Source organism: Gymnogyps californianus, chromosome 12, assembly GCF_018139145.2.
Source record: "Gymnogyps californianus isolate 813 chromosome 12, ASM1813914v2, whole genome shotgun sequence".
NCBI classification, from domain to species: domain Eukaryota; kingdom Metazoa; phylum Chordata; class Aves; order Accipitriformes; family Cathartidae; genus Gymnogyps; species Gymnogyps californianus.
In genome coordinates, this window is record NC_059482.1 from 21,731,560 (window position 1) to 21,753,226 (window position 21,667).

At 43.7% G+C, this 21,667-nt stretch overlaps 1 protein-coding gene across 1 annotated transcript; it reads left to right on the forward strand.

Moving 5' to 3' along the window:
* Window positions 1-661: 661 nt before the first annotated feature.
* On the forward strand, window positions 662-20,969 carry PDPR (pyruvate dehydrogenase phosphatase regulatory subunit). The gene is made up of 17 exons (XM_050903886.1): window positions 662-760; window positions 3,077-3,210; window positions 4,183-4,264; window positions 4,356-4,519; window positions 5,528-5,649; window positions 6,540-6,657; window positions 8,030-8,179; window positions 10,957-11,149; window positions 12,704-12,828; window positions 14,490-14,645; window positions 14,748-14,881; window positions 15,276-15,424; window positions 16,764-16,876; window positions 17,244-17,338; window positions 18,077-18,166; window positions 18,446-18,628; window positions 19,573-20,969. Exons 1-17 carry the CDS (start codon window positions 690-692, stop codon window positions 19,975-19,977), a joined length of 2,484 nt encoding a protein of 827 aa, XP_050759843.1. The 5' UTR covers window positions 662-689; the 3' UTR covers window positions 19,978-20,969.
* The last annotated feature ends 698 nt before the right edge of the window (window positions 20,970-21,667 follow it).

Here is a 21,667-nt window from a genome sequence, read left to right on the forward strand (position 1 = left end):
TAGTTCCTTGTTCTCGTTACTCTGATCACAGACTTTGTTTCCTTCCTCAGGTAAAGGCCTGACAACGTTCATAATCAAGCTTCTTTGCGCCCTATTAACCTCAGCCTTTATGAAAGATTTCAGAGCGTGTTCTGTGCCTGCTGGCTTTCTCTGATCTACCTGTTGTTGGTGTGAGAGCGTTCTCACCATTCTTTTCCAGCTTTTGTCTGGTTCTTTGCTCATTGTGAAGTTACGCTGCCATCAAAACCGAAGGTGTTACACTCTGTACCCGTTATGTGATCTAAGTTTAAGTCTTAGTAGCAAGACTGTTGTTTCAGGACTGAATAACTGCTCTCCTATTTGTTTACTCATCAGTTTTCCCATGTCTGCTTATACCCGACGCACCATGTGATGTTTGCCGCTGCCAACCTTGTATATAGTAAGATAAGCGGTAACGTGATTGTCATCTTTTCCTTCCTAGAAGGAGTGGTACTGAATTAACGTCTGGACGTATCTAGGTGGTGCTTTAAGAAAACTGACAAGTAGCTGCCGGGATGTTTCCCCGATTACTGTCAGATGTCCGGTGGCGGGTGGCTAACCCAAAATGGAGAAGAATGACCTGCTCCCGGCGAAGTACCTCAAGTATGGCAGAACCTCACCCGGTTTCCTTGCCAGCACAGGCGCAGGTTGTCATCTGTGGTGGTGGAATCATGGGCACCTCCGTGGCATATCACCTTTCCAAGATGGGTTGGAAGGATATAGTCTTACTTGAGCAGGGCAGGTAAGGATTTCTGGTAACAAAACCAAAGAAACAGGACTTCTGTGCGTAGCAGCATCTGCTGTAATGTGTTATTTCTACCTCTTCACCCGGACTTGGACCCACAGAATAAGTTTATATTGAACATTAGTAATGACACTTACTACTTCTTCCCAAGCCAGGGCAGACCTGCAAGATGAAGGGTATCCCTTGTGTGATTGTGGTGGGTTAGCCTTGGTTAAGGGCCAAACTCCCCCACAGCCACTCACTTTCCCTCCTCAGCAAGACGAGGAGAAAGTAGGCTGAGAAAGGTCATGGATCAAGATAAAGATATGGAGAATGCTTACCATTTATGGCCGTGGGCAAACCAGACTTGCCTTAGGGGGAATTCATTTAAAAATCATTAAAGAATTACTTTATTTCGTGCCAGTTAAAATAGATTCAGGTAGTGAGAAACAAAAAACCAAACATTAAAACACCACCTTTCTTTTCCCATGCTCAACTTCACTCCTGCATGCCAGGCTATTCTCCCCACCCCCCACTCTGCCCCAAGCAGCGCGGGGGGTGAACGGTGAGGGTCTGATCAGTACTGGGCTCCAGCGTGGGTCTTCCACGGGCTGCAGTTCCCATCAGGAGAACTCTGCCCTGCCGTGGGTTTTCCGTGGACCACAGTTCCTTCGGGAGATGTCCATCTGTTCTGGTGTAATCGCAGGTAATGATGTAAACCACAGTGCAGCTGGCAAAGACGGACCGTTTTAAGAGAACTAGAAATCCGTGTAAATCACCCAGCCCCTATTGACCATTTCTAGAAGTAGGACGTAATACGTATATGAAGCATTACATCACTAGCAAAGCTCAAAAGAGATTATGGAGACGTGTAGGTTATAAGCAAACCACTAAATCAGCACCCTGTAAGCTGGTTAAAGGCTCGGATTATCTAGTTTGTCTGTTGCAGGATTTAGTGCCTGTCTGTAAGACAGCTAAGGCCGTTACAGTTTGGCTGAATACAAGCCTTCGTGCGCTCCTCGGTGAGTTGGATCTGCGGTCTGTGGCAGAGTACGTAGATCCTGTTGAAAGCTGACTGTGCAGCCCGTACATGTTGTTTAGATTTCTGTTTCGGAGGTAGATCCGTGTTGTTTTCATTAAGCAATTTGGGGACCTTGGGTACGAGACAGTGCTAAGACTTTAGGGGTTTGAAGAGGGTTTTATTGCAACAACTGGACTGAGAATATTTACTGTCTAGCTTAGAGCTTCCCGCCTGATGCTGCCTTCAAGAATAATTAGCTGTGATTCCTTGACTTTGCATGGCTGGGAAGCAGGTAGTATCAGGTTCTGTATAGTTGCAAAGAGAGGAAATTGGGTAGTCTCATCTGAGACCTTGTGAGTGATGTCCTTCCAAGTGAAATTAGGTGCTAGGCTTCATTTGTAAGGGAATGTAATCTTTACTAGCTTGGAGTGGGGTATGAATAGCCCGTTATAGATCTTCATTGAGTTAGATGCTGTACAAGCTCAGTCTGTGTGCGTGCTCAAGGAAAAAGAACAACATTGCATTAGCAGAAACGTCTTATGGTAAGCACAGCATGGTGAGACCATGCTTCGGCTGTTTCGGTTGTCACTGAGTAGGGATGTAGCAAAAAGAATACCTTACTCAGCTCATTCTTAGGTTGAATTTCTGAGAGAATACGGACACGCTAGGCCGAAAGCAGTCTTGCCAAAGGCTTGCATAGGCAAGTGGAAAAATGCAGGATTGCTTTAGCAGCAGGAAAGATGAGTTGGATAAATCTAATTGTCTTGTCCTCACCTATCTATGCTGCAGGGAGTTTTTAATAGGTTTCTATCTCTACAGGAGGCCTTCACCAAATAGCTAGACGGACAGTGGTTTAAGGGCAGTTTAAAAAGGGACAAGAAATCTGTGTACCTGTCTGTGGCAGTTGCTGCACAGTAAGAGGGACTTGTTCTTACTGTAAACTGCAAAGGTGCAAGACTCAAATCCAAGTTAATTTTCATTTGAGGGAAATCCTGCTTTGGAGAAAGAAAGAATCAGGTAGGCAGGTCGACTTAAGCTTTAAAGTGCTTTCTTTGAAAAATTTCAGTGTTTAGGACTAGTTAAAGAGAACTGGTTTTGGAATACAATGCGTTTTCAAAAGTGAGCTAAAGGAAGAGCATTCTAGAGGTTGCATTATCCCTACATCATCCAGCTCGGGGCTTTGGGTCCGATACGTCAGGGGGAGAGGTTGCTGTCTGGTTTGTGCTGTCGGCAGAGCTGCTGGAGCAGCCTGATGGGGAATGCTCGCCTCTCCGCCTGTCAGCCGCATGAGACCTTCTTTGCAACTTCTGCAGGTTGGCTGCTGGTACCACTCGCTTCTGCGCTGGCATCGTGAGCACAGCCAGGCACGCGTCCATAGAGCTGAAGATGGCAGACTATTCTAACAAGCTCTACCAGCAGCTGGAACAAGAGACCGGAGTAAAAACAGGTACTGAAAGTGTGATCATGGAGTGATCTTTGGGAAACTGAATCAAAATATTGACGCTGAAACATGAATGTAGTTTTACAGCGTCTTAAGAGTTGGTGGTTTCCGTTTAGAAACGATAAGTTTGGACTGAATCAGATGCAAAGGGATGTTACTAATGTAATCAGAAGAATGGGAAGAAGGGTATCAGATGGGCAAACCGAAGGCAGACTACCTGCAAACTGTGACAGTTTTTATGTTGTCTGTAACTTGGGCAGACATAGGTCAATTTTCACAAGGACACTAAAAAAATATATTGCAGTGACTGGTGCAAATGGCCCATTTTCTGCACCGATTCACTTCTCAAAAAGAGAAAGTGGTTAACAGAAGCACTGAAGCATAGGCAAAGCAAGGTATCTTACTCTAGTCTCCCCCTGGAAATAACAAGAAAATGTGTTGAAATTCTCCCTCTCCCTCCAAAATGCTCAGGCACGTACCTGATAGGAAGAGCTTGGTCACTGAAAGTTTTCTGCTGACAAGGACTTGTGATATCTGTCAGACTCAGCAGAGGTTAATAACTGTGCCTGTAAATAAGATTAGTATTAACCTATTGCAGGTGATGGAGTCACAAAAAGTCTGCATTTAGTTGTTGAGGTTTTATTCTTCTGTGTAGTTATTAGATCACTTTTTTGCCAGTAACCTCTCTCTCTTTTAATAGGTACCATGTGTGAAGTTTAATTTTTTTTATAAACACGAGTCAGTGTAGTAGAAAGAGTTAGAACACAAGTCAAAATTAAATTGCTTTTTTGAAAAGCTGACTAATGCAGTTTTTAATTACTAGCTGATAAGTGTTTAAAGTTATTTAAGGATCTGGGATTTCCAGGCTCCTGAGTAGTGGAAGCCATGGGTCTGCAATTATATTAAAGCAATGGGTCTGAGATTAAACGGAATTCAAGATCCTGTCCAAATCTGACTTGACTTTGGTCATTGTTATAGGGTACGTGAAGACAGGCTCTATTTCACTGGCTCAGACTCAGGATCGACTAATCTCTCTGAAACGCATTGCTTCATCACTGAAGTACGTATAAGCAGGAAATATAACTGATCTTAAGTTTGCACCAGCTCTCCTGCAAGACTAATGATGGCATTTTTCTTATGTTTTGTGGCAGTGTAATGGGGATACCTTGTGAAATTATCACCCCAAAGCAAGTGGCACAGCTCCACCCACTGATCAACATCCATGACCTTGTGGGGGCCATGTATGTGCCAGAAGATGCCCTTGTGTCATCTGCCAATGTGAGTCTGGCTCTGGCAACCGCTGCCTCACGGAACGGTACGAGGGTTTTTTACCTATAGAGTGCTCTCCTGCATGATGGTTATCTTCTTTCCATAAAAGAAAATTATGTTCCGCATCTCTTTTGGTATTCTAACTGAGCGCTGAAGACCAAAACTTGGTTATTTCTATAAGGCTCAGGTTCTTTAAAATCTATTTTTTCTCAAAAAACAGGCTGAATTTTTTTTAACATACTGAATCTTTACAGATCTGCTGTGATAGATCAAGCACCACTTTGTTGTCCTTACTGGTTATATATTTCTCTGAATGACACACTCTTTTATCATGAAAACAATCCTTCGTAGGACCTGACTCAAAATTATAGATCAAAAGAGTTTTAATTACCTACAAATGAAAAGGTGTGACTGAGTCCTTGTGGAATATTTCATTGGGCACATATGCTTTGGAAATGGATTTGGAAGTGTAGTAATAAATGCTGTTTGCCCAGCACTTTGGCAAATTTGGAGTGGTCTAAAAGTGGGAGAAAGGTTAGATATGATAACAGAGGTGAAGCTCATCACGGAGGAAAGTCCATGAGATTGGAAGAAGCTACTTAGGAAGATACCTCTCTTAGTTTCTTTTACTCCAGCTTTTTTTGCATACTGTTAATTGATTTTTTTCACAAAATGACTGATTTCCCGTAAAAGAACCAGTCTTTCCATCTGAAACTACAGACTTTATTGCATAAAGGAATTGTAATGGAAAGAAATCCATAGTTGAGACTCTTTTTTTCATGTTCTTGATACTAGGGTGTATTTATCACCCAGATTGTCACATGGGAACAAGTACTGTAACTCTTCACAGTCTCAGCCTTTAAATTGCGTACAAATTGTATGCATGATGTTTTACAAATAACAGGGTTTCACTTAAGAATGACTGGGTCAAGAATAGAAATTTTGTCTTAAAGAGAAAATAAGCATTTAGGTTGAGTTTAAGCGTTTAATGTTAGCAGCCTGACACATTAGAAAGAAGGCTTGTGGTATACTGACTTTCTTCTGTCCTCTTCAGGTGTCCAGATTCATGAACGGACGAGTGTCAGTCATGTCTCAGTCCAGAAGGGTCGTGTGACTGGAGTTGAGACCGACAGAGGACAGATTCGGTGCCAGTACTTCGTCAACTGTGCTGGCCAGGTTGAATTATTAAAATTTTTCTTTCTTTTTTTTCCTTTGGTTAAGAACACGTGCGCTTTCCTCAGGGCTTTTTTTGTTTTCCTTTTTGGGTTTTGTTTTTGGTTTGGCTTGGTTTTTTACGGTTTGGGTTTTGGCTTGGTTTACTGGAGTAGATCAAAGTCATGTTATTCAGCTTCTTAGACCAGCAGGGGTGTGAAGGAGGAGAGCCGTGCTTGCTATTTGCTTGGCACCAAAGGCTGGACGTTAACCTGCTGAGGAGCACCCTGCAGCTTGTTGGTACAGCTCTGCCCATGGTCTTTCTCCTGGGGGGTGCACCCTTCTGACAGGAAGAATTTTGCTTTGGCTCTTAGCGAGACAAGTTAAGTCTCTCTCGACCCTTCTCTCTCCCTTTCACACACACCCCCACCCCAAAAATTCCTTTTTTTTTTCTTTTTTTTCCTTAGTGTCATTTCTTCTCCGCTGTGAAAATACATCTGACAATTGCTCTTTCTCAGCTAGCAGCTGGCTGCCTTGTTAGTATGGGGTCTTAGCAGTACAGGCACCTAAATCCTTGACTATTCTGCTTCTAGAGGCTGAGCCTAGTGTTGACTTTGGTGTACAGATCTTACTTTGCTTTTGTATTGTAAGTTGATACTTCTTAGTCTCGAATCAGGGCCCCACTTTTCTAGATCTTATGAGAGGAACAGAAAAACAGTCTTTGTCCTAAACAGTTCAAATTCTAAGCAAAGAGAAAAAATGTGTGTCTGTTTAAGATTTAGGGGACTAAACCAAATCTTATTTGACCTTTTATGAGAGCAAACCCACAGAGAGGACCTGTGCTTTTATCCTGCCTTTTTTTTATTGGAGTTAGTTTTCTTCTTTTGCATTCTAACATGCACTTTTTATTTCAGTGGGCCTATGAGTTGGGCCACTCTGGGGAGGAACCAGTCAATATCCCACTCCATGCCTGTGAACACTTCTACCTCCTGACACATCCTTTGAAGGAACCTCTGGCAAGCAACTTACCAAGTAAGGATTCTTCAGCCCTCCCTCACTTTTCTTGGTGAATTATATCTGCCTGTCCAAGGCGACCCATAGTTTATGACCTAAGGGCCAGCTAAGGGCTATCAGTTCTCAGCTCATTTGGGATTGTGAAGTACATTCTAGCTGAATTGCTCTGAATATCCATTTTGCAGTGGTAGAATCTCTTTCCTTACTCTTGGGAACGCTTTTGCTGCAGAAATTGATTTTCAGAGTCGGTCATCTTAGCAGGAGAATGACCTTGACTCTACCTTGACTAGTAGGTGTGTCTGAGAATTGGATTGTTGCATTTGTGGGCTAGAGAGGGTGCTAGCCTTGGCACTATGTTTTCCTTGCAGGCTGCTGTCCCCAAGTGGCCCATCTATTCCTTTCCTCCAACTGAAGCTAAGGCTTTACAATGGCATTTACATGTCTATGAGCTGTAGGGGCAACCAAACACTTGAGGTAATTGCTCCTCCCCCATGTTCTGGCTTTTGGATCTCTTAAAAAAAAGCCCTTGTGTTTGAAAACTGTGGTTGGGAAGTAGAAAGCTTTGCTTATTTACACTCAGTCGTTAGCAAGAGTTTCTGCTTCTAGCAAGTAATGTATATACTCTCCAGGGAATTCAGCTCTCTGACCAGAGTCCCTGAGTGCTTCACTTTTACTTGACTGAGTAATTAAAAAAAAATGCACATATATATATATATATATATTTTCACAGCTTTCCTGTACGTGGAAAAAATTGCTATGGAACATGTCAGGTGGAGTATCATAAATGCTTCAAGTTGACACTACCACTGGAAGAAGCAATCCAGACCTGACTGCTTGTCCTCACCCCAGTGCTGCCCACCTTCTTTGTGCTGGTGGCCTGCAGCAAACTGGATCAGTGATGCATCCCCATTGAAATTAACTGTTCTTAATATAAGAAGAGAAAGAGGGGGAGGGCAGGACATCTCTTGGTGCCAGGTCTGGTCTTGGGTGCAGTTCCAGTGGAACTAAGCCAGTGTAATAGCTTATTGGTGCCGCAAGGGATCTGACTCCCTCTTGTGTCCTCCCACTCCTGGTAACACTGTCCTGCTGGCTTGGGTGCTCTTCAGGTTCAATTCAGTTTACTGTGCTGCCCAAAAGTTAACATGCATGGTTGCGGTGGGAGTTAATCCTGGTTTAGTAATCTGAACTGGCTCACTGAGGTGTCACGTGAGAACCAACATGGTGTGAAAGTGTGGGGTTGGGGGACTGAGACTGTCCCTTCTCATGGCAGGAGGCTGCTAGCTTGGCCCAGCCTGTCACCAGACCCCATCGTTGGTGTTTGTGGAACAACAGCCCGAGACAGCTATCCCTTCTCTCAGTTCCCTTCCCACCTCTTTTCTTTCCTCTGCAGCTATTGTAGACCCAGATGGCAGGATCTACATACGCAACTGGCAAGGTGGCATCCTCTCGGGAGGCTTTGAGAAAAACCCCAAACCTCTCTTCACGGAGGGACGGAACCAGCTGGAGATTCAGAACCTTCAAGAAGACTGGGATCATTTTGGTATGTTAGGGAGGAAAGATGCCCACGGCAATGAAACACGTGGCTTCAGCAGAAGGCAGAGTTAGCAACAACGCAGGCTGTTGTTGACCAGCTAGCATGTGTCTGCCTTTACCTGAAAGGTGTGGGAAAGGTGAATGTTCTCTCAAATTCATTCATCTCTTCATTTGTCAGTAATTTGCGTAAAACCCCTTACCAAGGACTACATTGATATCTGTGTAGTGTTTAAAAACACCCGCTAACCCTCAGCATGTATTAATTTCCTCTACTGCAGCGAGGTACTACATAAACTTTCCAGCACTCTTCTTCCATTTCATTTGATTTTTGACTGTCAGTGCCACATGCTGCTCCTCTTGTGACACTGTAGATGAACACTGTTGACCTGCCACATAGCCGCGGTATTTTATTTCTGCAGCTCTCTCCAGCAGTGACTGCCAAGTGCATTTCCATTGGTGGTGCTTCCTTTGTGGACAGAACTTGGTATTATTGCTTCCCAGACTTCATCCCACCGTTGACAGTGGTGGTTTATTACATTCCACATGTTCTGTCTTTCTCTTCCCGTTTTATTTGATTCTGGTTTTATATTCTATATGTACTTTTACATGGAGGGCTCTTTCTGTAGAAAAGAACATAGCATGGTCTATGAGTCCCTTTTTTTTTCCCCCTCTTTTATGCCTGGTGAGTTTGTGTGTGCCCTCTCATCTTCAAATCTGCCTTTTTTTCAGGGATTCAGTTTTCCCTTGTGTCAGAGCTCTTTGCATCCCTTGTGAATGCGCATGCTTCTGACTCTAGGCACGGATGGATTTTCACTGATTTCTTTCTGCAGTGGTAGTATGTTCTTCCAGCTACTCCCCAGGTTAAATTGATTAATTTTACTTTCATTTCTGTGAGATACCATATTAATACCATAAAAGTTTAAACTCCAGGGGGTGGAGCCAGGATGGCGTGCAGTTTTGTGCTGGCATATGCTAAAGGTTTTTAGATCTATAGATGCCTGCAGACTTGCTTGAAGATAATAGCTTCGCTAATGAGTTGCTCAAGCTCTGCACCCACTTCCTTTTTGGTTTTCTAGGTACTGCTGAAATGAAAAGGCACTGCTTGCTGGCACCCACAAATTGCCCAAGTTTCGGAAGCAACTGCATGCTATGTTCCAGCATTACCCTTTTATCAGTTCAAACATACCAAACAGTTGAGCAGAGTCGGAGCTTACTCAGCCAATATTTGATCCATTTCTAGGGCTGCAGTTCCTGTGGTTTGAGCTCTTGCATTACTGCTTTGATCTCTTTCGTTGGAACACCTTTTGATTTTAAAATAGCCTGTACAGTTGCTTAAATGTTGGGCTGGATATGAGAACAAATCTAACACTGATCCCTCTCTTTTTATCAGTAAGAAAAAAAGTCTAACTACAGGCTCTCACTCTGGAATCCTAATGCATGGGAGAGGGAAGGGAAAGAGCAGGTCAGAAAGACTGTTTCTGTTTGTAACTTCTTAGGTAATGTGAAATCTGATTATTTTACTGCTTGTGTGTAAAGCTGAGGAGTGTTATTAGTGCTGAATCTTGAGGGCTTTTATCTGGCCTGCTATGCAGATGTAACCTCTGGACAAGAAAAACAAAGTAGATAGCTTATCCCTTTATTAAAGCTCTCAAATGTCAGGCTGTGAAGAATTGCCGAAAGACCTTTCCAGCATGACTGGGCAATGAAGTGGCAAGGCAATTCAATGAGGATAAATGTGAAGTGACGCAAGTGCATGGGAGTGTGTGGGGATGGTCTTATTTTCACCATACAAAATGATGGGCTTTGAACTGACCTTGGGGTTGTATTAGTTCTGTGAAGACCTCAGCTCAGTAGCAGTCAGAGCAAAAGACAAGTTGGGAATTATTAGGAAAGGAGCAGAAAACACGATCATTATGCAACACAAAATCCTTGGTTTGCCAGGTACTAGGTGTTGTTCTAGGCTCGCTATCTCCAGAGGGTATCGTATGACTGGAGAAGGCCTGGTGAAAGAGCAGCAAGAGGCTGATCAAGGCTTGGAACAGTTTCCAAGCGAGGAATGACTGAGTGGGCTGGGAAAAAGAGATGACAGAAGGGAAATAAACAGAGGTCTATGAAATCTTGAATGAGGTGGACAGGATAGGTGGGGATCTCCTGTTCACTGTCTCTTCTGTTATGCCAACTGGGAGGCATCAGAAAAAGTTAATTGAGTGTGACTTTCAAAACAGAAGGAGGTGATTCCTCATATGACAAATACTAAACATGTGGAACTCCTTGTCAGCATCTGTAGGGTGTTTTCATGAGTTTGAGGAAGACTGGTCAAGTACTTAGAGATCAATTTAGGGGTTACTAAATAGGGAAAATATACCAGGTTTTTAGGAAATCCTCTGAGCTGATGGTAAGCAGAGGTTGGCAGAGTGTGTGGGAAAAGCGTCATATAGATTTGCCTGTTCTTATTCCTCGCTAGGTATCTATTTTGTGTCTATTCCTATTGCTTTCCCTAACAAAACTGAACACGCTCTTGCACTGTTGAAAAGAATACTGGGCCCTTGGTCTGGATCGGTATGGCTGCTTTTATGGTATGCTGTGTGATCCATTTCGAGTAGTTTGATTCCAGCAGGTAAACGGTTTATCCTGTGACTGTATCGAAACGTGGAAGCAGTTTCCATCTGTTCAGATAACAGCATGCCTCCGTCGTGCTGCCCAGTTTGAAGGTGAAGTAGCTGAAATGCGTCAAGACTGAAGGCTGTGACTTTTTGTCTTTTTTCTGTTTGTCTTGGGTCCTAGAGCCGCTTCTGAGTGCCCTTCTGCGCAGGATGCCGGATTTGGAGGCTCTGCAGATCATGCAGTTAGTGAATTGCCCGGAGTCCTTCACACCAGATATGCGGTGCATCATGGGGGAGTCGCCCACCGTGCGGGGCTACTTCGTTCTGGCTGGCATGAACTCAGCTGGTATCTCATATGGTGGGGGAGCAGGCAAGTAAGTGGTTTATCACTGTTATGTGTGTAAGTAAGGTTTTAACCAAGAAAAGAGGCTGCTCAGGTGATCCTTCTATGTAGAATGTTCTGGTCGGTATTTCTCACCTCCTCTCTGACAAAGACTCCTCTTCTGTTTCCAACTTGAGTGAAGGAGAGGAGCAGTTGCCATGTTCTGATTATCTTCTCTTGTGTGTATTCCAAATCTGTGTTGGACTCTCCTCCTATCCTGCACACCTCTCCTCAGGCATCACATCTCAGTGATCAGCAGCCTGGGGGGGATCAAGTAAGCTTCCTTAGAGCTAACTGGTCTAATTTTTTTTATCTACCAGGAAGAGATAAAAGCTTAGCAAAGCATATATTCCCTCATCTTCTGTACTCCATGATCCCCTTTAATTTATTATTTGATTGAAGTCCTTAGATCATTCAAGTTGACACAGCAGTTAATTTCTCTGAAAGCAGAGTGAATGTGATGCAGATGAAGCACCGCATATGTGATGCCAGTGCTGCCAGTACTGTTAAGGACTGTCCTCTGCCAGTGAGCTAGGGCTGGAATCATTTCCCAGTAAAATCCAGTTCTTGTGTTAATGCAAATACTTTGACAGGCATGTAAGTGTGATCCCAGCAGCAAAGTTGCTTGCAGAATGATCATCACTCCCTCTGATTGCCATTTGGTTTTGGCAACCCAGCATCCCTTCTGCCATACAGCCTTCTTAACAAGCTGCTCATTTTTTGTGGCAGGTGTTAGTATCTGTGTTTGTCTCCACTAGTTTCTGTCTGTTGTCTAATAATTTAACTCACCAGGGGAGCAGCTCGTGATTTTTTTTGTCATCTAAAATATAGAGAATCTTTGCAGTGAGATTCTCTAAGAATCAAAATAGTTTCTGAAGGTAAAGGCACTATTTGTCTGTCTGTTGCTACAGCCTCAAGGTAAGCAGCTTAGCTTGCTAATGTAACTTTCAATGATCAGTCTCAAACCCTGTTGTTTTTCTGTTTACTGACTGTGAACAGATCCTTCTGCTCTGCTTTGGTCTGAGCTGCCTTTGTCCTTTAGCTCTGGAGCATGCCTTCCTCCTTCACTGCTAGAAGTGTAGCTAAACATAACTTGGCTGGCACCTCGTGCTGAAATGAATGCTGTCACTGATGGTTTGTGGCTGAGCCTACACCAGGTACTGAAAAATGACAAAGCAGTCAGCCTCCTAACTCCAACCTAAACATACTCGGCACCTCCTTTTGTAGCGTAGCCCGAGTTTTGACACAGTGTCAGCCAGGCTACCTGTCCAGGCTACGGCTTCATTTACCATGTGTCCTTAACTTCCTGCCGCCCTGTATGTTTCATCTTAATGGGAAATTAATAATTTGGAAATCTGGTGGATGGGTTTTATGAAGGGAAACCTTCCAGAATCTGCTAGTATTTAGAAGACCATGTTAATTGTCTTCTCTCTCCCTACTGCAAGAAATTCTCATGTCCAAGTTGCCTTGCTTCTGACTTCAAAGCTAGACTCTTTCCCTTAAGACATTGGCTGATATCTCAGTCTTTCTTTACTTCTTCCATCAGGTACCTGGCAGAGTGGATGGTAAATGGGTATCCGAAAGAAAATGTCTGGCCTCTGGATTTGAAACGTTTCGGTGCCCTTCAGAGCAGTCGTACTTTCCTCCGTCACCGTGTGATGGAAGTAATGCGTAAGTGAGGTCTCTGCATTCAGTGCTGGCCAGGGTGTCCAAGATTTTCCTCTTTGCTGCACTCTCCCTCCTCTGTCATCACTCTGAGAACCATGTTCCTTCTTCCTGGCCTCCTTTGTGGCAATACAGCCTCTTCCCAGGAGAAAGGAAAGGATGGGATTTTTTTGTATTAGCAGTGTTCTTATTAACTTTTCTTAAAGAAATGCTGTTGGTACCGTGCTCTCTCCTATTTCTGTGCTTTGCCTCTGGTATGGGGAAATTTGTGCATATCTGTGTAGGACCCCAGCCTAATAAAACAATGCCAAGGTCTTAACTGGGAATATTACGCTGTCTCAAACATTGTTATTCTTTGCACGTCGTTACAGTGTGGAAATATCGTCACTTCCAACTTATGAGTGTGTGATCCAGCTATCTTACATCATTCAGGAAGTCTTCACAGATGTATTCTGCTTTCTCCTGTCTAAGTTTGCGATAAATACCTTGCAGAATAAATTTGAGATGTCATTGTTCCTGTCTAAAGCCATACTTAGTTTCCTCCTATTGTTTGATTATCTGTCCTGAGGTAATGCGGACAACTTCTTTTCAAGTTTCAAATAGAAGTATGAAGTGCTCCACAAGTTGCAAAACAGGAACAATTATTTGAATACCAAGTCTAAACTAAAAACATGTGTTTGGGTGAAAGCAGAGAAGCTGGGTAAACCTCTTAGCCCTGTTGTATCCAGGAAATAAAAACCTTATGCTTTGACCTTCCTCCCAGAAAAATTACTTTATACTCTTGGCATTATTCTGCAGTTGCTTTCCAATACAAATCTCAATTCTGATAGCTATAGAATCACTCTAGTTTTTACAAGATAAGTACTGTATTCGATTTCTGCAGTGTTATGTTCCCATTCTAATCTGTTCTTCCCTCTACCCACTCTTTCAGGAGTACCGATGCCAGATAATGCCAATAAAATCATTACATCATTAGCTATGAGGCAAAACCAATAGAAGTATTCAGTAAGAAATATTCAGCTTATCTTCAATTTTAAGCAGGTTATGACCTACGTAGAAACTTAACATTTATAAAGAAGCGTTCAAGCATCCTTGAGTTATCACTCCCCACTGGTAACCAGGGAAGATGCTAAACATTTATTAGGCTAACTTTGTTTTCTAAATAAGAATATTCTATATTGGCTGAAAAGGTGTAGGAGCCATTTGGAAAAGCTTCAAGAATTAGAAAAGGCTAAACTGCCAATATTTAAGAAGCTGAATTAGATGATCCTTGTAGCTGTGGGCTGCCTACCCCAGCATTAGTATTGTCAAAATGATAAGTGTCTGATATAGTGCGCTGTCAGGGAAGAATCGCGCACAATTAATGCTACTGAACATGACTTCATGAAAAATAGAGGGGTTTTGTTATCTTGACAGTATTGTCATGAGACCGTAAGTATCTATAAATATAAGCATTCTGTGCAAATATTGTTACTCTGATTTCGAATAGCTATAAATGGATCAAAACAGATTTGTCGATTTTCCAAAAACAGAAAAGGAAGGTGAGAACTGTTTTGAGGGAATCTTATTAATGGTTCAGTAATATTAGTAAGTATTGATAATCTGGAAGAAAATTTTAGATAAAGATAATCACTTTGCCTAATAATGGATCTTTGTGACTGTTGCAGCCCTCATGTGTGATCTGAAAGTTCCCCGTTGGGACTTCCAGACTGGCAGGCAGCTGCGTACTTCACCGTTGTACGACCGTCTGGATGCACAGGGAGCTAGGTGGATGGAGAAGCATGGATTTGAGAGAGTCAAGTATTTTGTCCCACCTGGGAAAGGTGAGATCCTATTTTCCTCTGCCTAGTGCATCCCTATTGGTCTACGTAAGATCCTAGTTCATCCAGTTTATGAATTGTCACTTTGATTCTTCTTTACATTAGATCTGCTGGATTTGGATCAGAGCAAAACCTTTTACAAACCGGACTGGTTTGATATCGTGGGTTCCGAAGTCAAGTGCTGTAAGGAAGCGGTTTGTGTCATTGACATGTCATCTTTTACCAAGTTTGAAATAAGCGTAAGTACCTAGGAAGTGACAAAGCATCAGCCTGGTAAAGGTGGCCTTCAGTTCATTATTGACTGCTTTTGCAAAATTCTGTGTGTCCTGTTGAGGATAGATAGAGGAAGTCAAGCTGTATGACCAAATTCAGGTTGTACCACAATATTTAGCATAGATTGCTTTTTGTCTGTCGAAGGCCCAGTTTATAGAAACACCAGCTTAGTCTATAAATAGAATTTGACCTCCGGCACCATGTCACCATTGTATCCTATTACTCTCGAGACATCAGTGTCACTATCATTATGAATTGAAAGAATTTGGGCCAGGACGTTGATGCGATCTTCAGCTGCCCCAGTGGATTTGTATCGCTCAGACAGCTTGTCTAACTTTCTCTCCCTTTCAATTCCTGTAGTCCACAGGAGACGAGGCCCTGGAGAGTCTGCAGTATCTCTTCTCAAATGACCTGGATGTGCCAGTTGGGCATGTTGTGCATACAGGCATGCTTAATGAGAAAGGAGGTTATGAGAATGACTGCAGCATAGCACGATTGAGCAAACGCAGGTAGGTACGCAGACAGCATCTTTGTCCGGCACTCTTTGGGTGTTAGAGCCTTTAAGAACCTCTTGATGGAGATCATAAACTTTTTTCCCCTCTGTAAAGAAAAAAGAAAAGTCTTGATTCTCCACTTACGTTCCTAACTCAGTAACCCAAATGAGAGGGAGCTCCTGAATTTACCAATGTTGGGGAAAATAAGCCTTTTTCAGGGACTACAAATGAACATAGATTTCTACAAAATGTTAAGCCTTCAGATGTTTAATTTCTCAATTGAAAGACAAATTGTTTTCAGCAGTCATTAGAATTTGTTAATTTAGGTCATCATTTAAAGTGCAAACCAAACGGTTCTTCATTGGCTCCTGGCCAATCTCCTGATTGGAATTGCATGCTGAAAGTACTCCTTTTTGATTATTTCAACTTCCATTGCAGTATGAGTACTCTAATTCTCAGCTCTGCAGTCTCTCATGATTCTTTTTTGTGCTCCCTGGTGCAAACTGACATGATCACAGGATCTCATCCTTAGACTCAACAGTTTGGGCTCTCTTTGGCATTTAATAAAAGAACTTTCTCATTTTTAAAAACTTCTTCATGGGCATGTCCCAGCTGAGTGTCGGTTTTATTTCTCTGGACCGTTTTCCATGCGTGCTTTCATTGTATTGGTGTGAAAGCATTCTTTGCTGCTCTTTCAATTAGAAACAGCTTTTCTTTCTCTTGCTCTTCTGTCTGCATTCATGTATTGCTTAAAAGTATTGTCCTTCTCTGTGTGAAACCAGTAGCTTTCCTCCTTGCCTAGTCATTTCTGCAGATGTTATCTCTGTCAATAATGTACTTTAACTCGCAGTTTGTATGAAAGAGACTTGCACGACAAGTAGCTCATTTTCACGTATCAAGTGGAGTTCTGTTTTTGGAAACTGTTAATAATAACCGCCATTGTGTGTGAAGAGACTTCTGCTGAAACAAGAAATTGCTGTGTGAACCAAGCACTCTTCTGACTGTCAGAGTAGGCAGAATCACGGGTCGTGAAGAGCTGCGAATACCTTCTGCAAAACGATTGTGACTTTTGAGATACCCTGTGAACTTTCTGTAGCACTGCCTGTGTTCCCCTTCTAGTCACTTCTTGTCACCAGACTACTGCTAATGCGTGAAGGCTGGGGTTTCTCGTCATGACAGATGTGATGGCATTGATCCAGAGACTTTAGCTGTGGTTTTCGCAAACCAGCTTGTTCTGGTCTTCTGTTAGCTTGGAAGCTGCTGAATGGCTCCAGCAGTTCATGGTAAAAGAGTGAACTGAATCATCTTGTGGCTGTCCATTCATTGTTTCTTGGTTTCAATTTGTCTGTTCCAGCTTCTTCATGATTTCCCCTACTGACCAACAAGTCCATTGCTGGGCCTGGCTGAAGAACCGCTTGCCCGATGACAGCAACCTGACCATGGAAGACGTGACCTGGAAGTACACGGGTAAGAAATCACTGAAAGCAGACCTCCTAATACAGCCTGAAATCACAAATGGTGTCTTGTGCTGCATGCCAATTAAATGTTTAAAGTGTCTAGAGTGGTGACTGGGTCTCCTTTCCAAACAGTTGGATGAAAACAGCAATTCAGAGACTTCCTTCTAGCAAGCCATGAGCTGGGAGACAGCTTTCCTTTCCTGTGGACTGTCAGGAGAGAGAGTTTAATGACTCTTTCCTCTGTTCTTAAATGTAAATGTACCTATTAGTTCAATAAACACTAAGACTTTAGAAATTAGGGCATGCGCATATGCAAGTTAGACACCGGGCCAGTTGTCTCCAGTCTCATCCTGATACTGTTATCTTCCCCTCTTTAGCTCTCAATCTGATCGGCCCCCGTGCTGTGGATGTCTTGTCAGAGTTGTCATATGCCCCGGTAACTCCAGACCACTTTCCCTCTCTCTTTTGCAAGGTGAGTGACTGTGCTTCCTTCCTCCTCACCCTGCTAGGTTTTTTGAAGCATGTGGGAAAGGAGAGGAAGAGTTATGTTTTGGATAGTTAGAGGGGAATTTAGATTTACGTATAGGTTTACTGCGGTAACTGAGCTAGGTTGGGAATGAACTCACTAGCTTCACTTTAACTACTTCTCTTTGGGTTCTGTTTGCTAAATATATAGGTGAATATGCATTTGTTTTCAATATTCCACTCACTGTAGGCTTGGTGCCGTTCGGTATCTTGGCATATTTCATATAATCAATTATGAAGCTGTCAATCAGAGGGGCAGGTGGGATCAGTAACTCGGGAGTCGTTGTCTCCTGTCATGTTAAAAGGCTGAGCAGATAGCTGCTATTCAAGTTCTGTCGTGTATCTAGAATACAAGCCTGTGTCCTGACCTAGTTCCAAGGCTTATTGCCAAGTGTCATGAAGTGATTAAGAAGTCCGGATAACGTGACATCACTATTTGAATTTTTAAATTTAAATTCTTTGCAAGTAGTCACTAGGGAGAGCTGTGGTTCAACGGTCGAGAGGTTTCGAGGGGTTTCGGTCTTTGCCAGGGCGGATGCAGCTGCCACAGTATGTGCCGGTGGTGAACTGCAGTGAGGAAGAGGAGAGAGGGCTGGCCAGTGTGGTTTGCGTTATGCATTGTGCTCCTTCTGGATCTCTGTGCTGTGTTCCAGTTTGGATGATTTCACCCCCTCTGATTCTGCAGGAGATGAGCGTGGGCTATGCTAATGGCATCCGTGTGATGAGTATCACTCACACAGGAGAACCTGGATTCATGCTTTATATCCCCATAGAGGTAAGAGTACACTGTAGCCTTAGCTAATTAAAACAGTCGCTTGCATGCATAATCAGAAACACTTTCCGAGTTGACTCAGGGTAATGAAATGTCTGGTTTGTACCATGGGAAAGCGGCCTGCAGGCACCAGGGTGAGTTTCCCCGCTTTGCATTGCATTCCGGTCAGGCAGACCTCTTGTGCTCCAGCAGCAGGGCACAGTAACATCGGTGGTGGCGTCACATGCTGTTGCTCTCTCCTGGTGTTAGTCTGCAGCTCTGTGTTTCACCCTTCCTTTGCAGTACGCCCTTCACGTGTACAATGAGGTGATGAACATGGGACAGAAGTATGGGATTCGGAACGCCGGTTATTACGCGCTCCGCAGCCTGCGCATTGAGAAGTTCTTTGCGTTCTGGGGCCAGGATCTGGATGCTTTTACCACTCCTATGGAGTGTGGACGCGAGTTCCAGGTCAAGCTGGAAAAGGTACGCCACCTCCTGCACTGGGGTGGGTGGGAGAGCAGTACTGAACTGAAAAGACTGCCATCCGAGCAGACAGATGTGTCATTTTTTTTTATGGAGCTGTGTGCAGTGCAGAACTATAACCTATATTCTTGTACTTCAAAAAGGTGCTAGAAATATCAAAAATATTCTGTCCTCCTTCCTGGGCAGCATTCCCAGTGATCTGTGTAGTGTCCTGTGCTGCTGACGTGTGCAGTGCTCAGTACGGTGGAGGGTGCTGTGTGCCTTACAGATGCTCAGAGTTCGTGAGCTGTTCTCCCAGCTGTTTTCCCAATCTGATGAAGGAGAAGCCAGCCTGTGCACCAAGTAGCATTTAATGAAGTTAAATATGAGGATAGGCACCAAGAACAGGTGTTCTCTATTTTTACTAAAACAGGGGAGTTCTCTATTTTTCTTAAAACATAGAACAGCGTAGAGTTGTATCCTCCTTGTTGTGGTGGCAGGTGCCATCTCTGTCACTTGCTTGTTGCCTTCTTTCTTGCATCTTTGCACAAGCCAAAATGAATGCTTGTATCAAATAATTCAGAGAAGGGAATGAAGTGATTAGGGACACAAATTTCATCTGTTGTTACAGTTTCCCTCTGGTTTCTAAAACATGGTAGACTTCTGGAACCAGAAAAATGGCAAAAACTAGAATGGCGACATGTTTTCACTACAGTGAAAATTAGAATTAATTTTTTAAAGGCCCACTTCACAAATATTTTCGTGTCTTTTAACATCTGAAACAACAAACATGACAGGAAAGCTTCTGTCTGAGCTGGGCTTCTTGCATGTAGAAGCAGCCTGTCTTGATAGGGCATGAGTTCCAAGCGCAAATTCACCTTGCGTAAGTAAGCTTGTGTGCTAAAACTCAGCAGCTGCTACAGTTCGTGTTCCTTTCATCAGCTGATGCTTCCTTTTCTCCGCAGGGAATGCAGTTTCTTGGCCAGGAAGCGCTGTTGGAACAGAAGCAGAACGGTGTGTACAAGCGCTTTACCATGTTCATTCTTGAGGACCATGACACAGATATGGACCTCTGGCCCTGGTGGGGGGAGCCCATTTTCCGCAACGGTCGCTACGTGGGCAAGACCACCAGCAGTGCCTACAGCTACACTCTGGAGCGCCACGTCTGCCTCGGCTTCGTGCAGCACTTCGACGAGAAGACAGGAGAAGAGCTGGTGGTGACAACTGACTTCATCAACCAGGGCGAGTATGAGATCGACATTGCTGGGCAGCGCTTCCAGGCCAAAGCCAAGCTCTACCCCTTCAGCTCCCTCTTCACGCACCGTCGCCGCAAGGACGAGGTGGAACTGAGTGGCTACCAGAGGGAGTAGTGCTGACTAGACCTGACCCGCTCCTCTTCCCAAGCTGGAGTCTTCTCCCACCATCTTCCGGTCCTTTCTCCTCACCCCATATATTTCTTTCTTTTCCTTTCTTGTCTCGCAACTTTTAAACTTTTTCCAGTGTGTTACATTTTGTATATTTTAAAACTTTAATTTTCAAGCTTTCCCGATCCTGTCTGTCTCCCTCCTTCAACCCTTTGCTTGCCAGGCTCCCCCGTGCCCCAGTGGATGAAGCACAGTGCTGAGCATGCATCCAGAAGTCCATGGGAAGCCTGTATAGGAGTGAACCCCACCAGAGGCCCTAGCCTTATGGTGATGGGAAGGGTTCGGGTGAACCCCTGAGGACTACGCCCTTCCTCTCTCCTCTCCAGCCTAAGGCATGGGACAGGAGGTTATTTGCTGCCTGTAGTTCAGACGAACGCTGTGACTTCACCCTGCTCTCCGCATATCACGTTGTAGAGGGGTCGGGGCGTCGATGCCCACAGCAATAGAATGATCAGCTACCTCACTGGCACGAGACATAGCGTTGTGTGAGCAGCAGCCAAGAGACAGGTTTTGGTGTAGTCCAGCCTGTCACTGCCCCCCTTTTTTCCACCGTTTTTTTTTTTCCCTAACAGGGAGTCAAGTAGATTCAATCATCAGATCACTGAGATGACAGTAGTGCTGGTAAGTTTGTTGTTGTTGTTGGGATTGGATTTTTTTTGCGTGGGGTCACTGAAACTAAATGGCCTTCTATAAATATAATTGAAGATCAACATGTGTGTTTCACTTCTATAAAGGAATGGGATTTCATTTTTTTTGTTAGTGAAAATACTGATTTCTAACAAGGACAGATGTTAGTGTTTGATGTTAATAGCAGGGTTGAAATGCTGCTTCTGTTTCAGCTGCACAGTGTACAATCTCTTTGGGGATTTTCTTTGACTTCCCTTTGTTTGTGTGACTTGGTCAAGCTCATCTGGCAAGGTTCATGTAAAACTTGTGTTGGTTTGGGGAACTTGAGCAGCAGGAGGGGACAACATCTTGTGGTTTTAGCTGCCCGTGGTTATTTTGAAATTGGAGGAAAAGACCCAGCATTTGTCTCACCTGTGGTGCTGGCAGTAATACAAGAAACACTGGGTTTTCTTCTGGTGGTGAGAAAGCATCTCAGCAGCTCCTGCCAGACTTGAGAAGGTGTCTTCTGTTTTTCTCCTCAAATCTGTTGCACTTCTTACTTCTCTCTCTTGGTAGCACCTCAGCTGAAGGGATTGAATAGAAGGAATGAAGGGGGTATGAAGGGAGTGTGGCAGTGGGATTATAAATTGCTTTCCTTCAGCAAAGCTCTCTGCATCATGCTCCTCGTACAGATGCTTCAGACAGTGCAGCTGGGATTCACCCCTTCTTCAAGTGTCAAAATGCGCTGATTCAAACACTGATGGTAAATGGTAAAGAAGTGGGGGGATGCTGAATTGTATTGCACGCATTTGCATCTTCTTCTTTTTCTTCTTCCTGTTGTGAGCACAATCAAAAGCAAAGGTTCTCTTTATTTACTTGAAAAAGATCTGTTAAACATTTTCCCTGCGTCTGCCACCTGCATACTTGTCATGGTCGTTCTGCTCCAGCATCTTTCCATCTGGAGTTCAAACACAACCTTGCACTGATGTCTGCCCTGTCAGCCATGATGAACACTTTCTCTATGATCTAG

What these genes read in the sequence shown, in the direction of transcription:
- PDPR (XM_050903886.1), top strand. Translation starts at nt 690, where the DNA reads ATGGGCACCTCCGTGGCATATCACCTTTCCAAGATGGGTTGGAAGGAT. An exon ending in GTCTTACTTGAGCAGGGCAG is followed by an intron (nt 761 to 3,076) that starts GTAAGGATTTCT and finishes CAACTTCTGCAG; the next exon opens with GTTGGCTGCTGGTACCACTC. An exon ending in AACCGCTGCCTCACGGAACG is followed by an intron (nt 4,520 to 5,527) that starts GTACGAGGGTTT and finishes TGTCCTCTTCAG; the next exon opens with GTGTCCAGATTCATGAACGG.